The 21,718-nt window shown below is 39.9% G+C and overlaps 1 protein-coding gene across 3 annotated transcripts; it reads right to left on the bottom strand.

Moving 5' to 3' along the window:
- Positions 1-419: 419 nt before the first annotated feature.
- Positions 420-20,948, bottom strand: LOC109892931 (myelin protein zero-like protein 1). Of its 3 annotated transcripts, none has more exons than XM_020485826.2 (6): positions 20,553-20,947; positions 17,397-17,569; positions 16,099-16,312; positions 15,480-15,609; positions 12,455-12,575; positions 420-4,610 (listed from the first exon to the last, which is right to left on the bottom strand). In XM_020485826.2, the coding sequence occupies exons 1-6, from the start codon at positions 20,623-20,625 to the stop codon at positions 4,509-4,511; spliced, it is 813 nt and encodes a 270-aa protein (XP_020341415.1). In that variant the 5' UTR covers positions 20,626-20,947; the 3' UTR covers positions 420-4,508. The 3 variants fall into 3 exon arrangements, with proteins under 3 accessions (XP_020341415.1, XP_020341416.1, XP_031682691.1); XM_020485827.2 differs by having other exon boundaries at positions 12,467-12,575; positions 20,553-20,946; XM_031826831.1 differs by lacking the exons at positions 420-4,610; positions 12,455-12,575 and adding an exon at positions 14,148-15,219 and having other exon boundaries at positions 20,553-20,948.
- Positions 20,949-21,718: the final 770 nt, after the last annotated feature.

Here is a 21,718-nt window from a genome sequence, read left to right as displayed (position 1 = left end):
AGATGTTGATAGTAACACTAATATAATTCTCCAGAACAGAAGGATGATGGCGACAAATAGGCAGGTTACGTACATATTTTAATCACTGTCCATATGGGCAACCAAGAAGCCATTTTTTTCCTACTGCAATTTAAAATCTCCAAGTGGAAGATCTTGTATCTTAATACTAGGATTTGTCAATTATGTTTAAAACACATGGTTATAATGTATGCAGTGGCCACAATTGTGACTTACCTGGCTGCTGGCCTCTGACATGCAAAATGTGTTTGGGTAAGAGTAGGGTACAGTTTCCCCTAGACGCTAGGGAAAACTTTACCCCGCAGCAAAGTTTGGAATGACTTCAAATGCTTAACTTGCAGAATTCCATCTGGCAAACAACCCAAAATACAATATTTGTAAACAATGACAAAGACATTAAAATCAGGAAATGGCTTTTATATAACATTTGAACATCAGATACAGAGGATTATGTTTTTCTATATGTATAAAAACATACATACAATAAAGGAAGTAAATAAATTAGAAAAAAATTAAAGAGCGAGAGCAGGTGTTCAAGATGGTAGATGAAATACAAAAGGCACTAGATGTACTACATTCCAGTTAAGACATCGAACAGAAGAAGAAAAATAAAATCATATAGTGCTTGTGGTCTTTGATATGCGGGATATAGTGCAGGTTTTGCAACATACAATATTATATAAACAAGCACCAAATGACACACACTATATTGCTACTTAACAGCTAAAAGTACGACTTCACACTTAAGACACGTAACAGTGGAATGGGTTTTGTAAACTGTACTTATCCAAACTTTGACACCGTCATTTTTTGAGAATCTGAGTGTACTGTAAACAAAACGCTTTTCCATAATGCATAATCAAGGACAATACTACCTTAACTATTACCACACACACACGCACTAATACTGCATAAGCACAAGATAAGCTACAGTATTTGATGTATTTTTTTGGAATGTAAATTGTCAATTACTTTTGCTATATTTTGCAGGACTAGTGGATAAGGCAGTTTTGGAATAAAGAAATTACGCTTCCTCGAGCACTCTTACGGTGATCAAAACCATTTTGTCAACAGCGAAAACATAGTTAAAAACACTGAAGACGGATTTTTAAGACATGACAGTGGAGGGCTCAGCATCAAGACAGAGCATTTCATAAAAAATAAAAAAAGATTTCCAATTTAAAATTGTGTTTCTGAAACACATAATTGATTATTTTGTTAAAACACCCAGAGATACTACCATTGAGCAGAAAGGAATGGATTACAGTAAGGAGCACTATATTTTACGTACATTAAACTATCCATATACATAAATGTTGGTCGGGGTAAGACAACTGCATTTAGAAATCAAGGAAAACATTAAGAGGGGTTGAATGTCCTGATTTAGACTTGGTTTCAATTCTCCTCATTAGGAAATGCGACTGAAAACGAGATTTGGGTTTTGGGGGTGTGTTTCGAACATGGGAAGAGTTTGCACTTTCACTCTGCCGGAACAGTACACAGTTACAGTCACTCACCTTTCTAGATAACTTGAAACAGTGTAACCAGGTATTGTGTCTGGAAGTAGCCTAGCCTAGCTAGCAAGCTGGTCAACTTAATTTGCCAATTAGCTTCAGCTAGCTGGTGTGAGACCTTGGCAAAATTGGTTTGACTTTGGATAGCCCATCTGTGGGGCTAGTTAGGGACTGTCAATAAATTACACTATAAATGGAACCAACATTTCTTGTTGCACACCTTTTAATTGTCTCATTAATTGCTGTGAATATTTGTACATGGATTTCAACAATTTACACTTGGTTTGAGGTCAAGTCATTGACATTTGGAGCTATTTGCATTTAAAAAATATTGTCCCATGTACATTGTGTAATTCACTGATGGTCCCCAACTACCCTCATAAGGATATCTAATGTCAAACCAAATTCAACATGGACATTATATCAGGTTGCGTGCAGCTGCGCTCCAAATTAATGATTACTTGGGCGCTTCCAGCTGTGGACAGGTTTGCAATAACAGTTATCCTGGGGTTGAGTTTATGGTACCCTTCATTCCATGACACAATTTTTTCCTAATTATCTCACAAATCTGTTTTGTAAGAGACTGACTTTGACCCAAATTATCCTATTTACACTTTGTAGTCAATTCTGACACTAAAATAAATGTTTGACTCATAGACGCCACATAGCCTCTTCTCAAAAGGAAAAGTTGCTTATTACGTTCAGTTGCTCTTTAAATGGACTACTAATGCATCTCTTCAGTCAAACATGATAGACTCATTGGAATAGAAACATTTGGCTTTGTAACATAACATAAGACTTATGTGAACTTTGAATATATTTAAAGCACAGTGACACATGAAAGTAGAGTTGTTAATGGAAGATATTTGGCCCATGATATCAGTCTCACATGATCACGAAATCTAAAACAGATGTCAAAACAGGGTTTTTGTCATAATTAGTTGTGCTTAGTTAATAAATTACATGTAAACAGTGTATAATATCTATTCAATGAAAGCAATGTCCCAAAAAAATTGGTCATTGTCCATGTTTCCATTTAACAGTTCAGTTTCTAAGCCAGTGGCAGGTAGGGTTTTAGTCATGGATATATCAATGCAATGTGCCAACCTATAGGACAATACACCAAAGTAATTTCACCATGAGGCTTTCCATGGCTGTGTACCGGCGTGATATGGAGTTAATCTAAATATGTTACAAGGTAACAATTTTGTTAAGGCAACATGATTGCAGACAAAACACCAATGCATTTCAGTTATCCTATATCTAAACCATTAATTTAACATCCAATGTGTTGGACTGAGCTGATGGTTAACATGTTATCATGGTCCCTGGATTGTAAAACAAAATAACAACCAAAGCCTATGTATTTTATGCTTCCTACGCATGCAGTTAATGCACAGTGCCTTCAGAAAGTATTCACAGCCTGAATTTAAAAAAATATTATATTGAGATTTTGTGTCATTGGCCTACACAATGTCAAAGTGGAATTATGTTGTCATAAATTTTTACAATGAGTTTACTCAACCCCTTTGTTGTGGCAAGCCTAAATAAGTTCAGGTGTAAAATGTGCTTAACAAGACACATAATAAGTTGCATGGACTTAGTGTGTGCAAGAATAGTGTTTAACATGATTTTTGAATGTCTACCTCAGCTCAGTACCCCACACATACAATTGACTGAGGGTCCTTAGTCAAGCAGTGAATTTCAAACACAGTTTCAACCACAAAGATCAGGGAGGTTTTTCAATGACTTGAAAAGAACCATTGGTCACTACAAATATACAGGTGTCCTTCCTAACTCTGTTGCCGGAGGGTTGTGATAGGAGAAAACTGAGGATGGATCAACAACATTGTAGTTAGTCCACAATACTAACCTAAGTGACAGAGTGAAAAAGAAGGAAGCCTGTACAGAATAAAAAAATATTCAAAAACATGCATTTTGTTTGCAATAAAGCACTAAAGTAAAACTTCAAAACATGTGGCAAAGAAATTAACTTTATGTCCTGAATACAAAGAGATATGTTTGGGGCAAATCCGACAACACATCACTGAGTAACACGCATGGTGGTGGCTGCATCGTGTTACAGGTAACATGCTTGTTATTGGTAAGGACTAGGGAGTTTTTGTGAGAGGGTGGGGAATAAACAGAATAGAGCCAAGCACAGGCACAAATCCTAGAGGAAATCCTGGTTCAGTCTGCTTTCCAACAGACACTAGGAGTCAAATTCACGTTTCAGTAGGACAACAACCTAAAAACACAAGGCCAAATATACACTGGAGTTGCTTACCAAGACGACATTGAATATTCCTGATTGGCCTAGTTACAGTTTGGAATTAAATGGGCTTGGAAATCTATGGTAAAACTTAGAAATGGCTTAGAAATTGCTAGACCAACAACCAACTTGACAGAAATTGAAGAATTTTTAAATAATACATGTGCAAATACTATACAATTCAGGTGTGTAAAGCTCTTAGAGGCTTACCCAGAACGACTCACAGCTGTGAAAACTGCCAAAGGTACATCATGCTAACATGTATTGACAGAGGGGTGTGAAAACATATGTAAATGTACTATTTCTGTATTTCATTTTCAATAAATTTGCTAACAAAAACATGTTTTCACTGTCATGTGGTATTGTGGGTAGCTGGGTAAAACAAAAAAAACATATCCATTTAGAATTCAGGCTGTAACAGAATAAAATGTGGAGGACATCAAGGGGTATGAATACTTTCTGAAGGCAGTGTTTCTCTAATCTCTGTGTTGTATTATTGTATTGAAATCCTTGGTAGCGTAACGGTTTTACCACACACATGAACATGCAATGAATGCTTTCAGCAGACAAAAGGACAAATTAATGACAAAAAAAACAATCTCTCAAAACAGCATAAATTCTAACCTTGTATTTAAACATCCCCCACCCACCCATCCCAAAGCAGCGAGCTATGGTGGCCTGTCCATTTTAGTCTCCAGTTCTCTTCAGTTTTTCCTTATGTCAGCGTAGACCACTGGCTCCATCTTGTGGAATGAGTTGGGGTTCTTGGTGCCTGTGTGATCCAACTGGGCGTATATCACCGGTCCCTGTTGTGATGTTCATATGGATGGGTGGGGAGATCAGGAAAAGGGGAGGGGGGGGGAAGGCTGTGTCAGTAAAAATACATGTCAGACTGGTTCAGCTGTTAAGTTCAAATGGCGACTGCAGATGGAAGCCTGTAACAACGCCAGATTGTAGCACAAAATACCCCCCCCCCCACGGGACTACATCTGGGCTGCTCTTGTCATCTTCAAGGTGAAATTTCTAACCCCCACTGAGCACTAACCTAAGAATTACACACACAAAAACTAAATCATAGGAAACATACAGTGCCTTCAGAAAATAACCATACCCCTTGACTTACAGTATTCAAAATGTTGTTGCGTTAGAGCCTGAATTCAAAATTCTCACCCATCTACACACAATACCCCATAATGGCAACGTGAAACCAATTACATAAGTATTCACACCCGAGTCAATACTTTGTAGAAGCACCTTTTGCAGCGATTACAGCTGTGAGTCTTCCTGGGTAAATCTAAGAGTTGTGTCTCCTGAGTGGTGCAGCGGTCTAAGGCACTGCATCAAGTGCTAAAGACTTCACTACAGACAACCTGGTTCGATTCCAGGCTGTATCACAACCGGCCATGATTGGAAGTCCCATAGGGCGGAGCACAATTGGCCCACCGGTGAAGACCGTCATTGTAAATAAGAATTTGTTTTTAACTGACTTGCCTTGTTAAATAAGGGTTAAATGGAGGAGAAAAAAATATTTAAAAAAATATTTTGCCAAGTATTATTTTCTAAATTCTTCAAGCCCTGTCAAATTGGTTGTTGATCATTGCTAGACAACTATTTAAGTCTTGCCACAGATTTAAGTCAAAACCGTAACTCTGCCACATTCACCGTCTTCTTGGTAAGCAATTCCAGTGTATATTTCACCTTGTTTTAGGTTATTGTCCTGCTGAAAGGTGAATTTGTCTCCCAGTGTCTGGTGGAATGCAGACTGAACCATGTTTTCCTCTAGGATTTTGCCTGTGGTTAGCTCCATTACATTTACTTTTTAGCCTAAAAAAAAAAACTTGTCAGGTCCTTAATGATTACAAGTGTCATGACTCTCCTGATCAAGGATCCAACAAGGCCTCAGATTAGCTTGGCAAATGGCTGACAGATAGCCAGACCCCTCTCTCTTACAGGAGATGAGGGCTGAGCCCGTTTTATGACACCTCACGCCAATCGTAAATTGTATGCAGCAGACGACTCCTTTTGGTCTCTAGTATCAAGATTGGAATGTCTTTGTTACAAAGACATTTTGCTACCCAAAAACTCTAACGACCAAAGAGTGAACTTTGAAACAATATTTCTAAGCTACGAATGTTAAGAATGGTCAGTGAGGATCTAAAGAATAATCATGTCATATTGCTTATTTTGTGATGCTATTAAAAACTGTATAAACTCATGTAAACTCAGGTTTACATCCTTTACATTGTGTAGGAAATATCAAGAACAATTAAACTATTTTTGATAAGATAGGAATGTGATTTTAGTTTTCAAACGAGATCATAGTTAATTTCATTGGGATAGTGGGCAGCATTGGGAAGTTTGGATGAAAAGCATGCCCATAGTAAATTGCTTGTTACTCAGGCCCAGAAGCTAGGATATGCATATAATTGGTAGATTTGGATAGAAAAACTTTTAAAATAATGTCAGAGTATATCAGAACTCATATGGCAGGCAAAAACCTGAGAAAAATCCAACCAGGAAGTGGGAAATCTGAGGATTGTAGTTTAAGTGATTGCCTGTCCAATATCCTGTGTCTGTGGGATCAGATTGCACTTCCTAACGCTTCCAGTAGATGTCAGTCTTTAGAAGTTGTTTCAGGCTTCTATTGTGAAAGGGGAGAGAATAAGAGCGGTTTCAACAAGTGGTCAAGCTGAAAGACATTAGTTTAGTCTTGCGCAAGGTTCGTTCCCTTTCTAATTAAAACAGTATTGTCCGGTTGAAACATTGAATATTTATGATAAAAACATCCTAAAGATTGATTATATACATCGTTTGACATGTTTCTATGAACTTTAATGGAACTTTAACTTTGTTTGCATTTGGATTACTGGACTAAACGCGAACAAAAAGTTGGTATTTGGACATAAAGATGAACTTTATCGAACAAAACAAACATTTATTGTATAACATGGAGACCTGGGAGTGCCTTCAGATGAAGATCAAAGGTAAGTGATTAACGCTATTTCTGACTTTTGTGACACCTCTCCTTGGTTGGAAAATGGCTGTATGGTTTTCTGTGGCTAGGCGCAGACCTAACATATTCGCATGGTGTGCTTTTGCCGTAAAGCCTTTTTGAAAATCGGACGCAGCGGCTGGATTAACAAGAAGTTTATTTTTAATCATATGTGTAACACTTGTATCTTTCATCAATGTTTATGATGAGTATTTCTGTAATTTGATGTGGCTCTCTGCAATTTCACCCGGATGTTTGTTTGAGACAATGCATTTCTGAACATAACGCGCCAATTTCAAATGAGGTTTTTGGACATAAAGATATACTTTATCGAACAAAACACACATTTGTCTAACATGAAGTCCTGGGAGTGCCATCCGGTGAAGAAGAGAGGTTAATATGCAACGGACATGAAAACTAAGCCATGCCCCGAATGAGGTCAGAAGAGCGTGTCAGTGTGATGGAACCGCCCTTTTCGACCAGAGTGCTCAAAAGGACTCGCTAAGGATTAACGGACCAGCAGAATTGAAGCATGAGCTAAATGTTGAAATGGTTGAAACTCTAAATCCAGAAAACGTGTAGCCAGGCTGAAAATGGTTAGAACTTTAAATCTCCACATGAGGTGAAGATAAAGACCAAAACATTTGACAGCCTGAATCTGTGCATGTAAAAGTGGTCCTAGAACTTTGACTATCTACCAGAGGAAGAAAAGCAGAAAGAAGCTCACCTCAGACAATCACTGGTGAATCATTGAAGCAACAGACAACTAAGGACATTGTGACCTCTGATGGACAATCAGAGCCTTACACCCACGGGAGAGCCCACATTCTTCCGACAGGGCTTGGTTCTGACCGAGATAGACGAAAGAAGGCATTCACCACATGAATACATGTTACTTTCTTACCAAGCAGGTGGTTGTTCATGTGCAAGGCATATGATTAATGTGAGAATAGTTATAGAAATGTATCCACTGTGTAATAAGCAGTCATCTTGTCAGTCCACTACGGACTTTTGTATGTGTATTCTGTTTTATTATTTCATTCATTAGTAAGAAAAATACATTTGTGCAGTACTGAATAATCACAAAAAGCTGGGGTTCTTGCAGATTCAAGAGGTCTGCGACGTTCAGAATGAGACTGATGAAGTAATGATTAATAAGTGACTTATCAATAAATAACTGATTTATCTTCCGAATTAAACTCAAGATTATAACTCGTTAAACAACTTCTTCCGTGGTGCCCTAGTCCTAATGAGTACATTTTTACACAAGTATTTTAAAATCGAGCAACAATTAAACAGAATTAGTTGATTCGATACATAAATCAGATTAATAGCAGTCGCGTCACTACACAAGCATAACCAAAACATGATGCAGCCACCACTACACTTGAAAATATGTACAATGGTACTCAGTAATATTTATTTTGTATTTGCCCTAAACACATTGTATTCACATCAAAAAGTTAATTGCTTTGCCACATTTTTTACAGTATTACTTTAGTGCCTTGTTGCAAACAGGATGCATGTTTTGGAATATTTAAAAAATTCTGTACAGGCTTCGTTCTTTTCACTAACTCATTTAGGTTAGTATTGTGGAGTAACTATAATGTTGTTGATCCATTCTCAGTCATCCTATCACAGCCATTAAACTCTGTAAATGCTTTAATATCATCATTGACCTCATGGTGAAATCCCTGAGTTGTTTCCTTCCTCTCCTGCAATTGAGTTAGGAAGTACGCCTGTATCTTTGTAATGAATGTGTATATTGATACACCATGCAAAATGTTATTAATAACTTCACCATGCTCAAGGGGAATTTCAATGTCTGCTTTATTCATTTTTACCCATCTACCAATAGGTGTCCTTCTTTGCGAAGCGTTTGAAAACCTCCCTGGTCTTTGTGGTTGAACGTGTGTTTGAAATTCACTGCTCGACTGATGGACCTTACAGACAATTGTACGTGTGGGGTACAGAGATGAGGTAGTCTTTCAAAAATTATGTTAAACACTATTATTGCACAAAGAGCGAGTCCATGCAACTTATTATTTGACTTGTTAAGCTCCTGAAGTTATTTAGGCTTGCCATAACAAAAGGGTTGAACATTTCAGCTTTACATAAAAATAACAATTGTCTACATTTCTGAAAACATAATTCCACTTCGAACTTATGGGGTATTGTGTGTAGGCCAGTGACAAAAAAAAAAAAAATCGACATTTCATCAATTTTAAATTCAGGCTGTAACAACTAAATGTGGACAAAGTCAAGGGGTGTGAATACTTTCTGAAGGCACTGTAGATGGTGAGGAAACAACACACAAACAACTGAAAAGTACAGTACAGTACACAGGAATGTAGCCACCACAGATCTGCCCCGACACGTCTCTTAATGTAATAAGGGAGAGGCGCCTCATGACGTCCCTCACAAGATCAGCAAACGAAACCAGTCGACTGGCAAAGTTGACCGTAAACAAACGCCTCTCAGAGAGACAAAGCATATAAGGTAATTTTTTCCCCCAGGCATAATCCTTCAATATCAGTTTAAATCAGAGGACTCCTATGAACGTTCATAAGCAATGCATAACACCTTCATAGGCACTAAATGAACATCTATGCATGCTTATGTCAGCAACAGCAGCTTCGCAAAAGGATATACCGTGACACTCCGGCCTGCTGTTGTTGACATAAGCATTTCGAGTTTAACCTAAATGAGAGGTCTCATAGTACATTAACAAGTATTGTATCTTGTTAATCACCAATCAGAGTACTGGAAAGCTACAGGATGTGTGGGCTTTTGTTTCAGTCCAGCACCAAAACACCTCATCAATTCAATAATAATTGATGACTATTTGGATCAGGTGGGTTACTGCTGGGATGGAACAAAAGCCTGCTCCAGGCTCAGGGTTGGTGACCACTGAAGTCAGTCTGTAGTGAAGGGGTATTCACCTACAGTACTTAAAGGCTGCAATGTCTACAGGCCTCCATCTTAGACTTAAAGGGACATTACACTTCAAAATCAAAGCTTTCAAATGTTTTCAGACCTTAAAAGTAATCCAACTTCAAGATAATCCAAATTAGGGCTGGGCAGTATACCGTATTTTACTATATACACCGGTATTGATGCACGGACCGGTTTGGGTTTTTACTGTACCTTCTATAACGGTATTTGAATGTTTGGTTTGTTAAATGTGATAGACTGTGTGCAACGTCCATTTTTATAGTTTACACTGCTACTTGAGTCATCTCTCTCTGCTATATCTCCATGACACATTCCACATGGTAAATGCAGCACAAGCAGCAATGTCGATGACAATGATGCTGTTTTCACTTTGCTTCTTAATATAAATCCACTAGTGTTCTATAATTATACTATACATTTGTGTTTCTTACATCTGCAAAAGGCTTGGTTTGTCTTTTCTTAGCAAGTTGGGCCTAAATCGTGTTAGCCGCTAATACTAAATCGCTAGTTAGCTGGCTACTTAGCTAATAAATATAGATTCAGAGTAAACATAACTAGCTATACAGCCCGATAGTACTAGTAATGGTGTAGAACCAGCATGTTGTTTGTGCAACAGTGTTTTCTAAATCAAAGAGGAATACGTAAATATGTTAGCTACATGAAGTAGCTAAGAGAAAACATTCACTCAAGTGTTTTGCTCTAAATCGGAAGTCAAATCGCAATTGCAATATTTGGTAAAAAATAAGGTCTAGATTGGTTGCCCGTATCGTGCAGCCCTACGTGTCATCGTAAATTATCTCAAATGAGTGCAGGAAATGCAGAAATGTATTCATTGTTTTAAGTTGAACTGAACTGTATAAAACAAATCAGACTGGAGAAAGACCCATTAAATTAACTTAGAATGTATGTGCTGCCACCCTAGGGTAACACACTACTCATAAAGCAAAACGTATAACTTTTATACAGTCATACTGTCAACTTAAAAAGAAAATACTGTGATTATATTTTGTCCATATCACTCTAGTCCACATCCAATGCCAATTGTTGTGTAAATCCATCTACGCGTCAACCCCAAATGAATGGGAAAGACAAGCAATGCAAAATGGTGCTTATCTTTTCCATTGATTTTAGTTTGAGGCATATACAGTGGCAAGAAAACATATGTGAACCCTATGGAATTACCTGGATTTCTGCATAAACTAAACAAGTTATCTGATCTTCATCGGACTCACAACAATAGACAAACATTGTGACCTAGATGAAGATCAGATCAAATGTTATGACCAATTTATGCAGAAATCCAGGTATTTCCAAAGGGTTCACATACCTTTTCTTGCCACTGTAGCTGGATCTACACAACACATGGCCTGGGACATGGACTCATCTCGACATTAGACTACTTTCTGAGGTCTGAAAACAAATGACAAATTACATTTGAGTGTATTAATATCTGTGATTCGTTAGGGAGTGTGTCCACCTGGGTTGTGTTCAGTAGATAGAATAACCAGGGTCGTGTATTTAACACGACCCTGGTTTTCCAGGTCTGAAATCAGATGTATGAAAAACTAAAGAATAAGCAGACACAGAAGCCATCAAGGAGATCAGCTTGAAACCCTATGCTGTAGTAGTCAAATGTTGGCTTGTCAATGACGATAATCGAGTTGGCAAGAGAACAAATAGATCTGGGTGAGGGTAATGCTGTAGTGCAGATGAAATCCTGCGACTAGCGAGGTTTGGCTGCCAGACAACCTGCCCGCTCGACCCCATTCCCTCCTCCAGACGATCTCTGGAGACCTTCTCCCATTCCTCATCAACTCATCCCGGGCCACTGGCTGCATCCCCTCTGACTTCAAAATGGCCCGAGTCACTTTCCTTCTCAAGAAACCAACACTCGATTCATCTGACATCAAAAACTATAGACCTGTATCCCTTCTTTCTAAAACACTTTAGCGGGCGATCTTCTTGACCCAAACCAGTCAGGCATCAAGACAGGTCACTCAACAGACTGCTCTTCTCTGTGTCACAGAGGCTCTCTGCGTCACAGAGGCTCTCTGCACTGCCAAAGCTGACTCTCTCCTCTGTTCTCATCCTCCTAGGTCTATCTGCTGCCTTCGACCTTACCTAAAAACAAGAAGCGGTGCAGGTTCTAATCCAGGCACTTGTCATCTTCCATCTGAACTACTGAAATTTGCTGTTGGCTGGGCTCTGCGCTAGTGCCATCAAACACCTGCCACTGCAGCGTTTTCAACCTTCTTAAGTACTCCAATGTCACCCCACTCCTCCGCACACTCCACTGGCTGCCAGTCAAAGCTTGCATCAGCTACAAGACCATGGTGCTTACCTACGGAGCAGCAAGAGGAACTGCCTCTCCCTACCTTCAGGCTATGCTCAAACCCTACACCCCAACCTGAGCACTCCGTACTGCAACCTCTGGTCTGTTGGCATTCCCACCCCTACGGGAGGCCAGCTCCTAGTCCAAGCTCTTACGAAACTTACTATGCCTGTAATATGTGGTTGTCCCACCTAACCATCTTAAGATGAATGCACTAACTGTAAGTTGCTCTGGATAAGCGTGTCGGCTAAATTACAAAACATGTCAAATGTAGTGCATCTCAGCTCTAGTTAGTTAGTTAGAGAATCCCTCTCCACCCTGTAAGTGTCCCCTGGGCGACAGTGGGTGTGGATGGTTGGTTTGTCACTCACTGTAGCTCCTACCTGGACCGGGGTGGAGTGGCTGCTACACCTGGAGCCCTCCAAGCTGGACTCTGGTTTCTTCCCCCCCGGGCGTGTGGCGTTGGAGCTCACACTCTCCACTGACGTGCAGCTAGTTTTTGCGCCGGGTGAGGGGTTTGCAAACCAGAGGTTTGTTTTGTGCAGTTCGGGAAGCGTTGGCGCACAGAGAAATAGGCGACATGGACACATACAGACACAGACACACACAGGAGAAGACTTACGGGACAGAAATGCAAATGAGAAATGGGCAGATTCTGCATGGGTTATGTGGCACATTTTTAAATGACTGCTTCTAGTGGTTGGGAGGAGAGGTTTGCAGGAGTGACAGACATTGGGTACAGACAATGTACTGGAAGATTAACAAAGCATTTGTATGGGCACCAGGAGCAAATTCAAATAAAGATCGTCGTTCATCCTATGGAAGACAATAACTGATCAACTAAGAAAAAGCATCAACTTAATAAAAAAAGTGACTTAAAAAACAATTAGTTTACATAATAGCCTATACTACAATCAATTGGTCAATAAGATAAGAGAATAAATAAAGAAGTGGATTAGAAAAAACAACATTCCCCACCCCAAAGATGTGGTCACCCACTTGAGAGATTATTTGTGTGTACATTCAGATGTGTACATACCAATGTCAATCAGTCGTCCACTAAACACTGAAGAGCAAACATGGCACTCTAAAAGAAACACACATACCACGTATATGTCCCAAATGGCACCCTATGCCCTAAATAGTGCACTGTTTGACAAGAGCCCTATAGGCCCTAGTCAATAGTAGTGCACACAATATAGAAAATAGGGTGCCAATTGAGACGCAACCCCATATCCTCCATTTTGAATAATAGGATCAGTTTATTCACTCTACAAGATCTCTCAGCGCACATCTAACCATGGGATGTATTAAGCGTCTTAGAGTAGGATAAACTATGTACATTTGATTTAAAATACATAAAATATAATTTATACATTTAAAAAATGATTCTAGAAATTAATCTGAGGTGGCAGGTAGTCTAGCGATTAGAGCGTTGGTCCTGTAACTGAAAGGTCGCTGGATCGAACCCCTGAGCCGACAAGTTGAAAAATCTGTAGTTGTGCCCTTGAGCAAGTCACTTAACCCTAATTGCTCCTGTCAGCTAAATGACTAAAAGGTCATCTTGAAACTTTTAGCATTTAGTTTTTTGTGAGACTTGAACATATGCATGTCGTTCAGAAGGTATGTTAGAGGAAACATATCACAGTGAGACAGAAGAGGGAGGGATTAGTGGTTAGTAGTGGATGAGTAACATGTGAGTGGCAGACAACATGAACGTTAGATGACAAGCCAAGCTTAACGATGCGCTTTTTATCCTTCACTGTGGGCACTGACAGACATGATATCTCTCGTCTTTCTACATCGTTCCACACCCATTACAATTAGGGAGGGGCAACTTTGATGGCAGTGAGAGCCACAAAATCTGAACTTATGAGGAGCCGTAGTTGCTTGCGGGTTTGTGTACCCACGTCCATGCATGCAGTCAGAGCTGGCCCTAGCATTTTGGGGGCATTATTGCAATTCTACACACTTTGCCATGGGGCGTAGAGAAAATATTGCAGTTTTAAAGCAAGTTTGCTGAAATTCTACACATTTTACCATGGGGCTGAGGAAAGATTTTGCAATTGTATAATTCATTTCATACAATTATACTGATTTTGCCATGGGGCGGAGATTTTTTTTCTTCAGTTTTACAGTGAACTTCCTGAATTCTACAAATTCTGCCATAGGGTGGAGAGCAATATTTGCAGTTTTTAATATGATGTGAGAGTGACTAACAAAATCAAAAATGTGGTCCCCCTTCAGTAATTTGACCATGATTACTACAAGTTTAGATAGCTGGCAAGACAAACTTACCAATCTTAAAAATATAAGCTGACATGGGCTAATTGAGTGACTGCAAGTGACTGACATGAGAAAACCGCTGATGCACAATCAAATTTTGAACTTGCACCTACTATTCTAACTCTCAAGATTAAGTTGAGACCCCTACTGAGTTAGGGGGAAATTGATTCGCAGGCCTACAAAACGGGAGCTGCCGCCAAATGCCCATTCCGGCATTAAATCATCAGGAGTCCATCTTAGTCTACGACTTTCGCTAAGTTTACGATTCCGTTAGTCAGCACTTGCCCTACTGATTTGGATGTGCGTCAACGAATGCTTTATATTAGGCCTAAGTCATGAAAAAACCTTGACACCAATCATGTGATGCAGAGAGAAAAGAGAGAAGTGTCTAAACATCTAGTCAGAACTAGCGTGACGTCCTCTACTCATGTCTCTCATCCAGCCGCGTCCTTCGAATTAGTTTTCATTTAAGGTTATGTCGGACACAGACATTTTTAATCAATCAAACATGTTACTGTATTATTCTAAGAGAGGGCACAAGCGACAATCTACCATAACCCAACCCCCATATCCCATGCAGAGTTAAGGTCTGCTGACTAAGAACGTGCGTGTACTGGGAAGTAGAGAGAAGAGATATTCATGGCATGCCCCACAACCCAACAGGCCATTAAAACATCAGTTTGAAAGTAGACCTCCATTCAATGCAAGGGCCGCTTCCAGAAAAAAAGACAACTATGAACATCTGATGCATAATTTCTGGAGAGATTAAGTTCCTTTAACATGGGCCAGCATCCCTGTGGAATGCCTTTGACACCATGTAGAGTCCATGCCCTGACGAATTGAGGCTGTTCTGAGGGAAAAAGAAGGGGTGCCACTCAATATGAGAAAGGTGTTCCGAATGTTTGGTATTCTCAGTGTATATCACCAAGATAAGAGTCCTCTGTGTGATTTCATTTGTTTGATAAAATATTTCATTTTTAGATACCTCCTAAAATACTCTACAGATACTGACGGTCAGGTGCAATGATTGATACTGACCAAAGTAAAGTTATTCAAGTACTATTAAAGCTATCTACTACCTTGATGGTAATACAAGGGAGAATGCCTTACCCTTCGTATTCATGGGTGGTTTGATGCCTCTTGATGATCAGGCAGGTAACCACAGAGATGAGGATAAGCCCGATGACGGCGCCACACACGGCTGCCACTACGACGGCCGTGTTGTCTTGAGGGAGAGACTCTGCAAAACAAGACAACGTAAGCATCATCATACAACATAACAATTACGTTACAAAGTCACAGCTGTGTAAATACTACTAGGACCCTACACATTTTTTTAATTGAACTTAGTAGGGAATCAATTAAATGTATTGAAGTCTATCATAATACATCAACATAATGCATCAGTGAAAATGGAGTTGGGGAGAAAAAAAACAACTGATTTTAGAAAAACAAATAATAACAATTGTATAGGGCCCTATACTACCAGTTCAATGTTTGAGACGTTAAAAATCTGTGTTCATGTTAAAATTGTGAATCTCTTGTACGAGTGTTTCTCAGTCCCTGGTTAGTAAGATATGATTAATCGCTCAGTTGGTTTGTTTAGGTGAAATGTATTTTCTGGCTGTTTTATTCCAAGTCATCCTTCAACATGAGAGACATTGGTCAGGTCCTATTTAAAAGTGAGTTGAGTTTTGCTGTACTGTTGTGAATCTATTTGCAAGTTTACCTTTGATGACGACCTTGAGCTGTGTCTGAGCGGCGGTGCCAGATATGTCAGGCGGGTTAATCACGGCACATGAGTAGGTGCCATTGTCGTTGAACTGCGCCTCAATTAAATGGACTGAGGCATCTTTTTTGTTCAGGTCTCCCGCCCATTTCACCCTGTCTTTGAATTGAGCCACACTCCCTGGGTAGTGGTTTGCAGAAGTGTAATAGAAAATCTAAAAAAATAAAATAAAAAAAAGATAGATTTTTTTTTATATAAGAATGACTGAAGAGAAATAGATTGCGCAAGAATTGCACACAATGTTAGCGTCCCATATGACACCCTATTCCCTTTATAGTGCACTTCTGAGTATGCCCATGGGGCTCTGGTCAAAATTAATACACTAGGCTATATAGGGAATAGGTTGCCATTTGAGACAGCCAATGACTAAGGACTCATAACAGGAAATGGGAAAGACAAGCAAACAGGTTTAACCGTTGGGATGCTTATGGCTTACCTACATGACTGGGCACTTTTGCCAAGAAACAGCTAAACTTCCCCTGATACTGTGTGTTATGTTCGTATCTGCTACTGTACCAAACTGATGGGCAATTTGTTTAGCATTTACATGACAGACAAATATCCTTAATAGTCATTTTGTTTAAAAGTTGAGTGGACAAATAGCCATTTGCATTAGTGTGGGTGTTGGTGACTCCCTCTCCAACTGCACTCTGTTACGAGGCCGGATACAAGCACAGCATTATGGGCAAGATGAGCCAGCTAGCTAGATCTCTAGGGGAGGGAAATGGGAATAGGGGGACTAGTTACGCTTGTTCCTGCCATTTCCATTCAAATCTCAGCATTGCAAATGTTAATTAACCTTCAAAAACTACTCTGTCAGGCTGAACACACTTTCCACATAAACAAGTCAAAGTTACTGCCTCACTCAATGAGTTGTGGGTCATGTTCATTTGGCCACGCAATATATTTTTTTGAAAGAGAAAACAAATCTATATACATATTGCCCTGAACCAGAGGAGGGAAGGAGCACTGAATTCAATGCTTAAGTTTGGAGAAACAAGAAAGGGAAGGACGCAGATGGTCAGGAAGAAGTGGCCTAGAACATAACACAACCCTCCTCAGGCTCCTTTCCTTTCATTGGACCAGTCACAAACACACACGCAAACTGCCTCACTCTTTTCTGTGGCAGTGGGCCTAAATAATAGCAGGAAACATGTTGTGCTAGAACACCCATTGGTGGAAGATCTGAGAGGAAGCTCTTGGGAGTTTCATGGACCTCAGAAAAAGAAAGGACTCACGGAAACAGCGCTTCCGGCATCGGATCCCGCCGGGGAAAACGACCAGATGACTGTGGCTGCACTGCTGATCACTTCCCTGGACTTGAAGGAACACTTGAGGATCCCCGTGGTGCCATTCTCAACCAGCACTTCCGCCGGGGCGTACAACTCTATAGCGAATGTTAGATTTATACCTGTTGATAAAGAACCAACATTAAATTTCTTGCTTAATGTATTCAACGTTGAGAAGCTTGGAGGGATTGGGACTCTATAGGCACTTAAGCTTTGATGCTTTATAGCTGCTTGGCCTAAGTTTGCCTAATACATCAAACTGTTACCTTGGTTACCCCATGTATATTCAGTCTGAAAGTAGTCACAAGAGTCTCAAACCAGAATGTTGAATAAAATTATGTTAAAATGTACTTCACCGGTTGTCCGTTCTGTTGGTCATTTTGACAGTAGTAAGTGAAGATAAAATGTCCACAAGAAAGTATTATTAACCTGACTTGTCGGCTTGTATTTTCAATCTCCTGAAGCATTGCACGCGATGCACAATATGTAAACAATAGCCAAACGTTGTCGACCGAAGCACATTTCCTCACATTCAGCTGGAAGTACCTGCATCTCACTGCAAATTCAAAGTCAGCAACGTTCGATCAGTGGTTTGGTTTCTCTCAGCCATTGTTAACATACTTTGCAAGTGTTTACGTTGTGTGCAAATTGCGCCAGTATTGAAAATACAAACCGACAGAACCATATACAGACCAGCACACTGAAAGTCGGGCTAATAACACTTCCCTGTGGAAATTGTCTCAGATGACCTCCAACAAAGACAAAATCAGCAGACAACAGGTCAAATAAAATCAAATGAAGTTTATTCAACATTCTGACTTGTAATGGGACTGTTTGGAAATGTTGAGCCAACAATGTAAGAGACGGAAGTGTAAGTCTTTCACTCTCGGATTCTAAAAGGCACTAGGCATAAGTCATTTCCAGCTATCTGGTAAAGAGGATATAAAGACATTCGCTTCTGTGTTCTTACAACAATCTGTGTTAGTGTTGTTTTGATACCAGTATCGCGATACTAGGAAGTAAGGAAGCAAAGGAAACAAAACATGAAGTAAAACAGTCCTAATGTTTATAAAAAATTAAATAATAAAAAACTGCCTTGTCGTCACCCAGAGTCATATTTGTTTATTTTGCAAGCTATAGAACACAATATTTTACAAGAGTAGGTTTTAAAAGGACCAGAGTTAAGTCTACTTCTGGGTTTTTGCCAAAGAAAATCTGGTATCGCTATACTGCTATTGTGACAACACTAATCTGTGTTTACTAGTTTTTCATAGCTTAAAGCCTATACAGCGAGTTGTTCAACAGATTTCTGTACATATTTGACATCTTCTCCAGTTACAGAGAGCCAGGTCAGAGAGGAAGGCATGCAGTGACAAAAACATGCTGACAGTGCAGAATGCAAAAATAAAACAGCTGGACACTTTCCCTGCAAGCCTTTGAATTTCAACCCAACAGACTGTGTGCAAACAACACACATAGAAACCAAATCCATTGGAAGTGATATGATATGGCATCTCAAAAGTGCAGTAGACAACAAATGATGCACTAAAATAACCATGACATTTGAACTTTTACACCAAAAAAAAAAGCCAGATGTTTCACCGGATGTATAAATCTGAAGCATCCAGTTGGAATTTCCACTACCCACTAAATATGGCGAGGAGAGGAAGCTAGTGGCCGAGTACGGAGCGAGATGGAATTGGGCCAACATTCTGCAGATTTTCTCATTGAAGAAAAGCCTGATCTCAATTAGGGACGGACGATACCAGTATTGCGATACTCATTAGTATCGTGGCAAGGAAACAATTTTCCGACAATTTTTTGGGCCTTCCTCTGACACCGCCTAGTATATGGATGTCAGAAAGCTTGGACCCAGTGATGTACTGGGCTGTACGCACTACCCTCTGTAGCACCTTACGGGCAGATGCAGCGCAGTTGCCACACCAGGCAGTGATGCAACCGGTCAGGATGCTCTCGATTGTGCAGCTGTAGAACTGTTTGAGGATCTGGGGACCAATGCCAAATCTTTTCAGTCTCCTGAGGGTGAAAGGTGTTGTCGTGCCCTCTTCACGACTGTCTTGGTGTGTTTGGACCATGATAGTGTGTTGGTGATGTGGACACCAAGGAACTTGAAACTCTCAACCCGCTCCACTGCAGTACTGTCGATGTTAATGGGGGCCTGTTCGGCCCTCCTTTTCCTATAGTCCACGATCAGCTCCTTTGTCTTGCTCACATTGAGAGAGGTTGTTGTCCTGGCACCACACTGCCAGGTCTGACCCGCCTCCCTATTGGCTGTCTCATGGTTGTCTGTGATCAGGCCTACCACCGTTGTGTTGTCAGCAAACTTAATGGTGTTGGAGTCGTGTGTTTACAAGGAGTTCAAGTGTGAAATGTAGTTATTGCACATGCACACATGCTCCCTGACAGAAATATGCAAATGTATGTTAGAATGCGCCAATAGGATCTCGCTAGTTCGTGCATGGCTTTGCCCGCCTCCTTGCTTGTTCTGCCCACTATAATTATATTTTTTCCCCCATTGAAAAATAAACAAATTAACTATCATAGTTATGAATATCGTTGCTAAAAATGACATGAACTAAGTTAAATCTTTTTAACTTGCTGTAATTTGAATCCGTCATATTTAGTCAATAAGTTGGTAAATTCTTAGTTATCACGCCAAAACAATAGATTCAGAAATATTTAGAGGTCATTAAGTCAACAACATGTGTCAAGTGTCACACCAACGGGCACACTCGCGTATCTTGAGATATTCTTTGGTTTTGTGCCAACTAGTTACATTATCTAACAAACAAGTTAGGCTAATCAGACCCCATAAATTAGGAATCTAACCAGCTGGCAAGTACTCTAGTTACGATCTGCGTCACATGCCTTAATTAGAAATACGACTATCGTACCAAGTCACGCACTAACGTTACTAACTAAAGCCAGCTAGTATCGTCGTTTAGCTAGGTACAGTAGCCAGCTAACTAAAGCATATTATGTTAGCAATTATCTAGCATGCAAACTACTGTACTGGCTAGCTCACTAGCTAGCTATCAACTATTGCGATCATATTGTTATCAGCTTAGCTAGAGCAGTACTTACCGAAAATAAGACATAAGGTTATTCCACATAGTAAAACACAATTGCACGCTGGGTTTGTCCGTCTTAACTCCATAATTTAGAATGCATCAATATTGCCCTCCCTGTTTTTAGGTCTAACGTTAACCAGCGTCCAGCTGCTCATCCACTGCACCCTCTTCCTGTAAGCAATGTTCGTGGGGCGTTTAAGCCCTAAACAGCGCTTGACTGGCGGCACGGTCTCCCAGGCTGCGTGCCGCTCTCCAGACCAGAGCCAACCGATACAAGTATCAACGAGCAACAGAACCAGAAAGCTAACGCCTAATGATGTGGAAACCAAGGATTTCTGAAGCCTTTTGGGCTTTCACCAAATTGTGCAGAAAAATAGTTCATTACTCAAGAGTTTTTAACACAATGACCATTAGGGACCTCTGCTGGTCAACAATGAAAAGCAGCGTTTGATGTTCATATAGAAGGTTATTCCACAATATATCACATATCGTGGTTAGTCGTGGGTCTTAGCGCTATTGTCACTTACAGGTTCGCACCTTCCATCATGCTTCCCTGTTTTGCTGTGAATCCCTATTTTTTGCTGTCAAAAACGATGAATCTATGGCATTATTTAGGATAGAAGCTTGGGATGAACGAGTGACGAATTTACGGACAAGGGTGGTCCAATTAAAAATCATTCCTTACGGACATAATTCACATGCTCCTAATAAGACCCCTTTTACCCAATTTACCAGGAAAGTACAGGATTTAAGCAACAAATACTCAGAGGGTTTTCTAATTATTTCAGGGGATTTTAATGAAACACCTGATGCATCTGCTGATCGTTTTCCACCTAGAACGAGGCAAAACCCTCAAAATAGTAACTATCATTACACTACGCAAGGATCTCTGTGTTGAGGATGCCTGGCGTTATTTCAATCCGGATGCTAAGGGTTATACCTGGACCAACAAAATGTGATGTCACGTAAATCTAGAATAGATGTATTCCTAATTTCCCTTTTTTTTGTTACAATTTGTTATAGATGTAGATTATGAGTTGGCTACCTTTTCTGGTCATCACTTGATTTCCCTGAATTTACAAGCTACTAAAAAATCAAAAGGTACTCGAGGATATTGGAAATAAAAAAACACACTTCTTAAAGATACTACTCTCATTGAAAACATAAAATCATTAGTTA

This window comes from Oncorhynchus kisutch, linkage group LG6 (genome assembly GCF_002021735.2).
Source record: "Oncorhynchus kisutch isolate 150728-3 linkage group LG6, Okis_V2, whole genome shotgun sequence".
NCBI classification, from domain to species: Eukaryota; Metazoa; Chordata; class Actinopteri; order Salmoniformes; family Salmonidae; genus Oncorhynchus; species Oncorhynchus kisutch.
The sequence above is the reverse complement of the archived record's forward strand: the minus strand, read 5'-3'. Positions and strand labels throughout refer to the sequence as shown.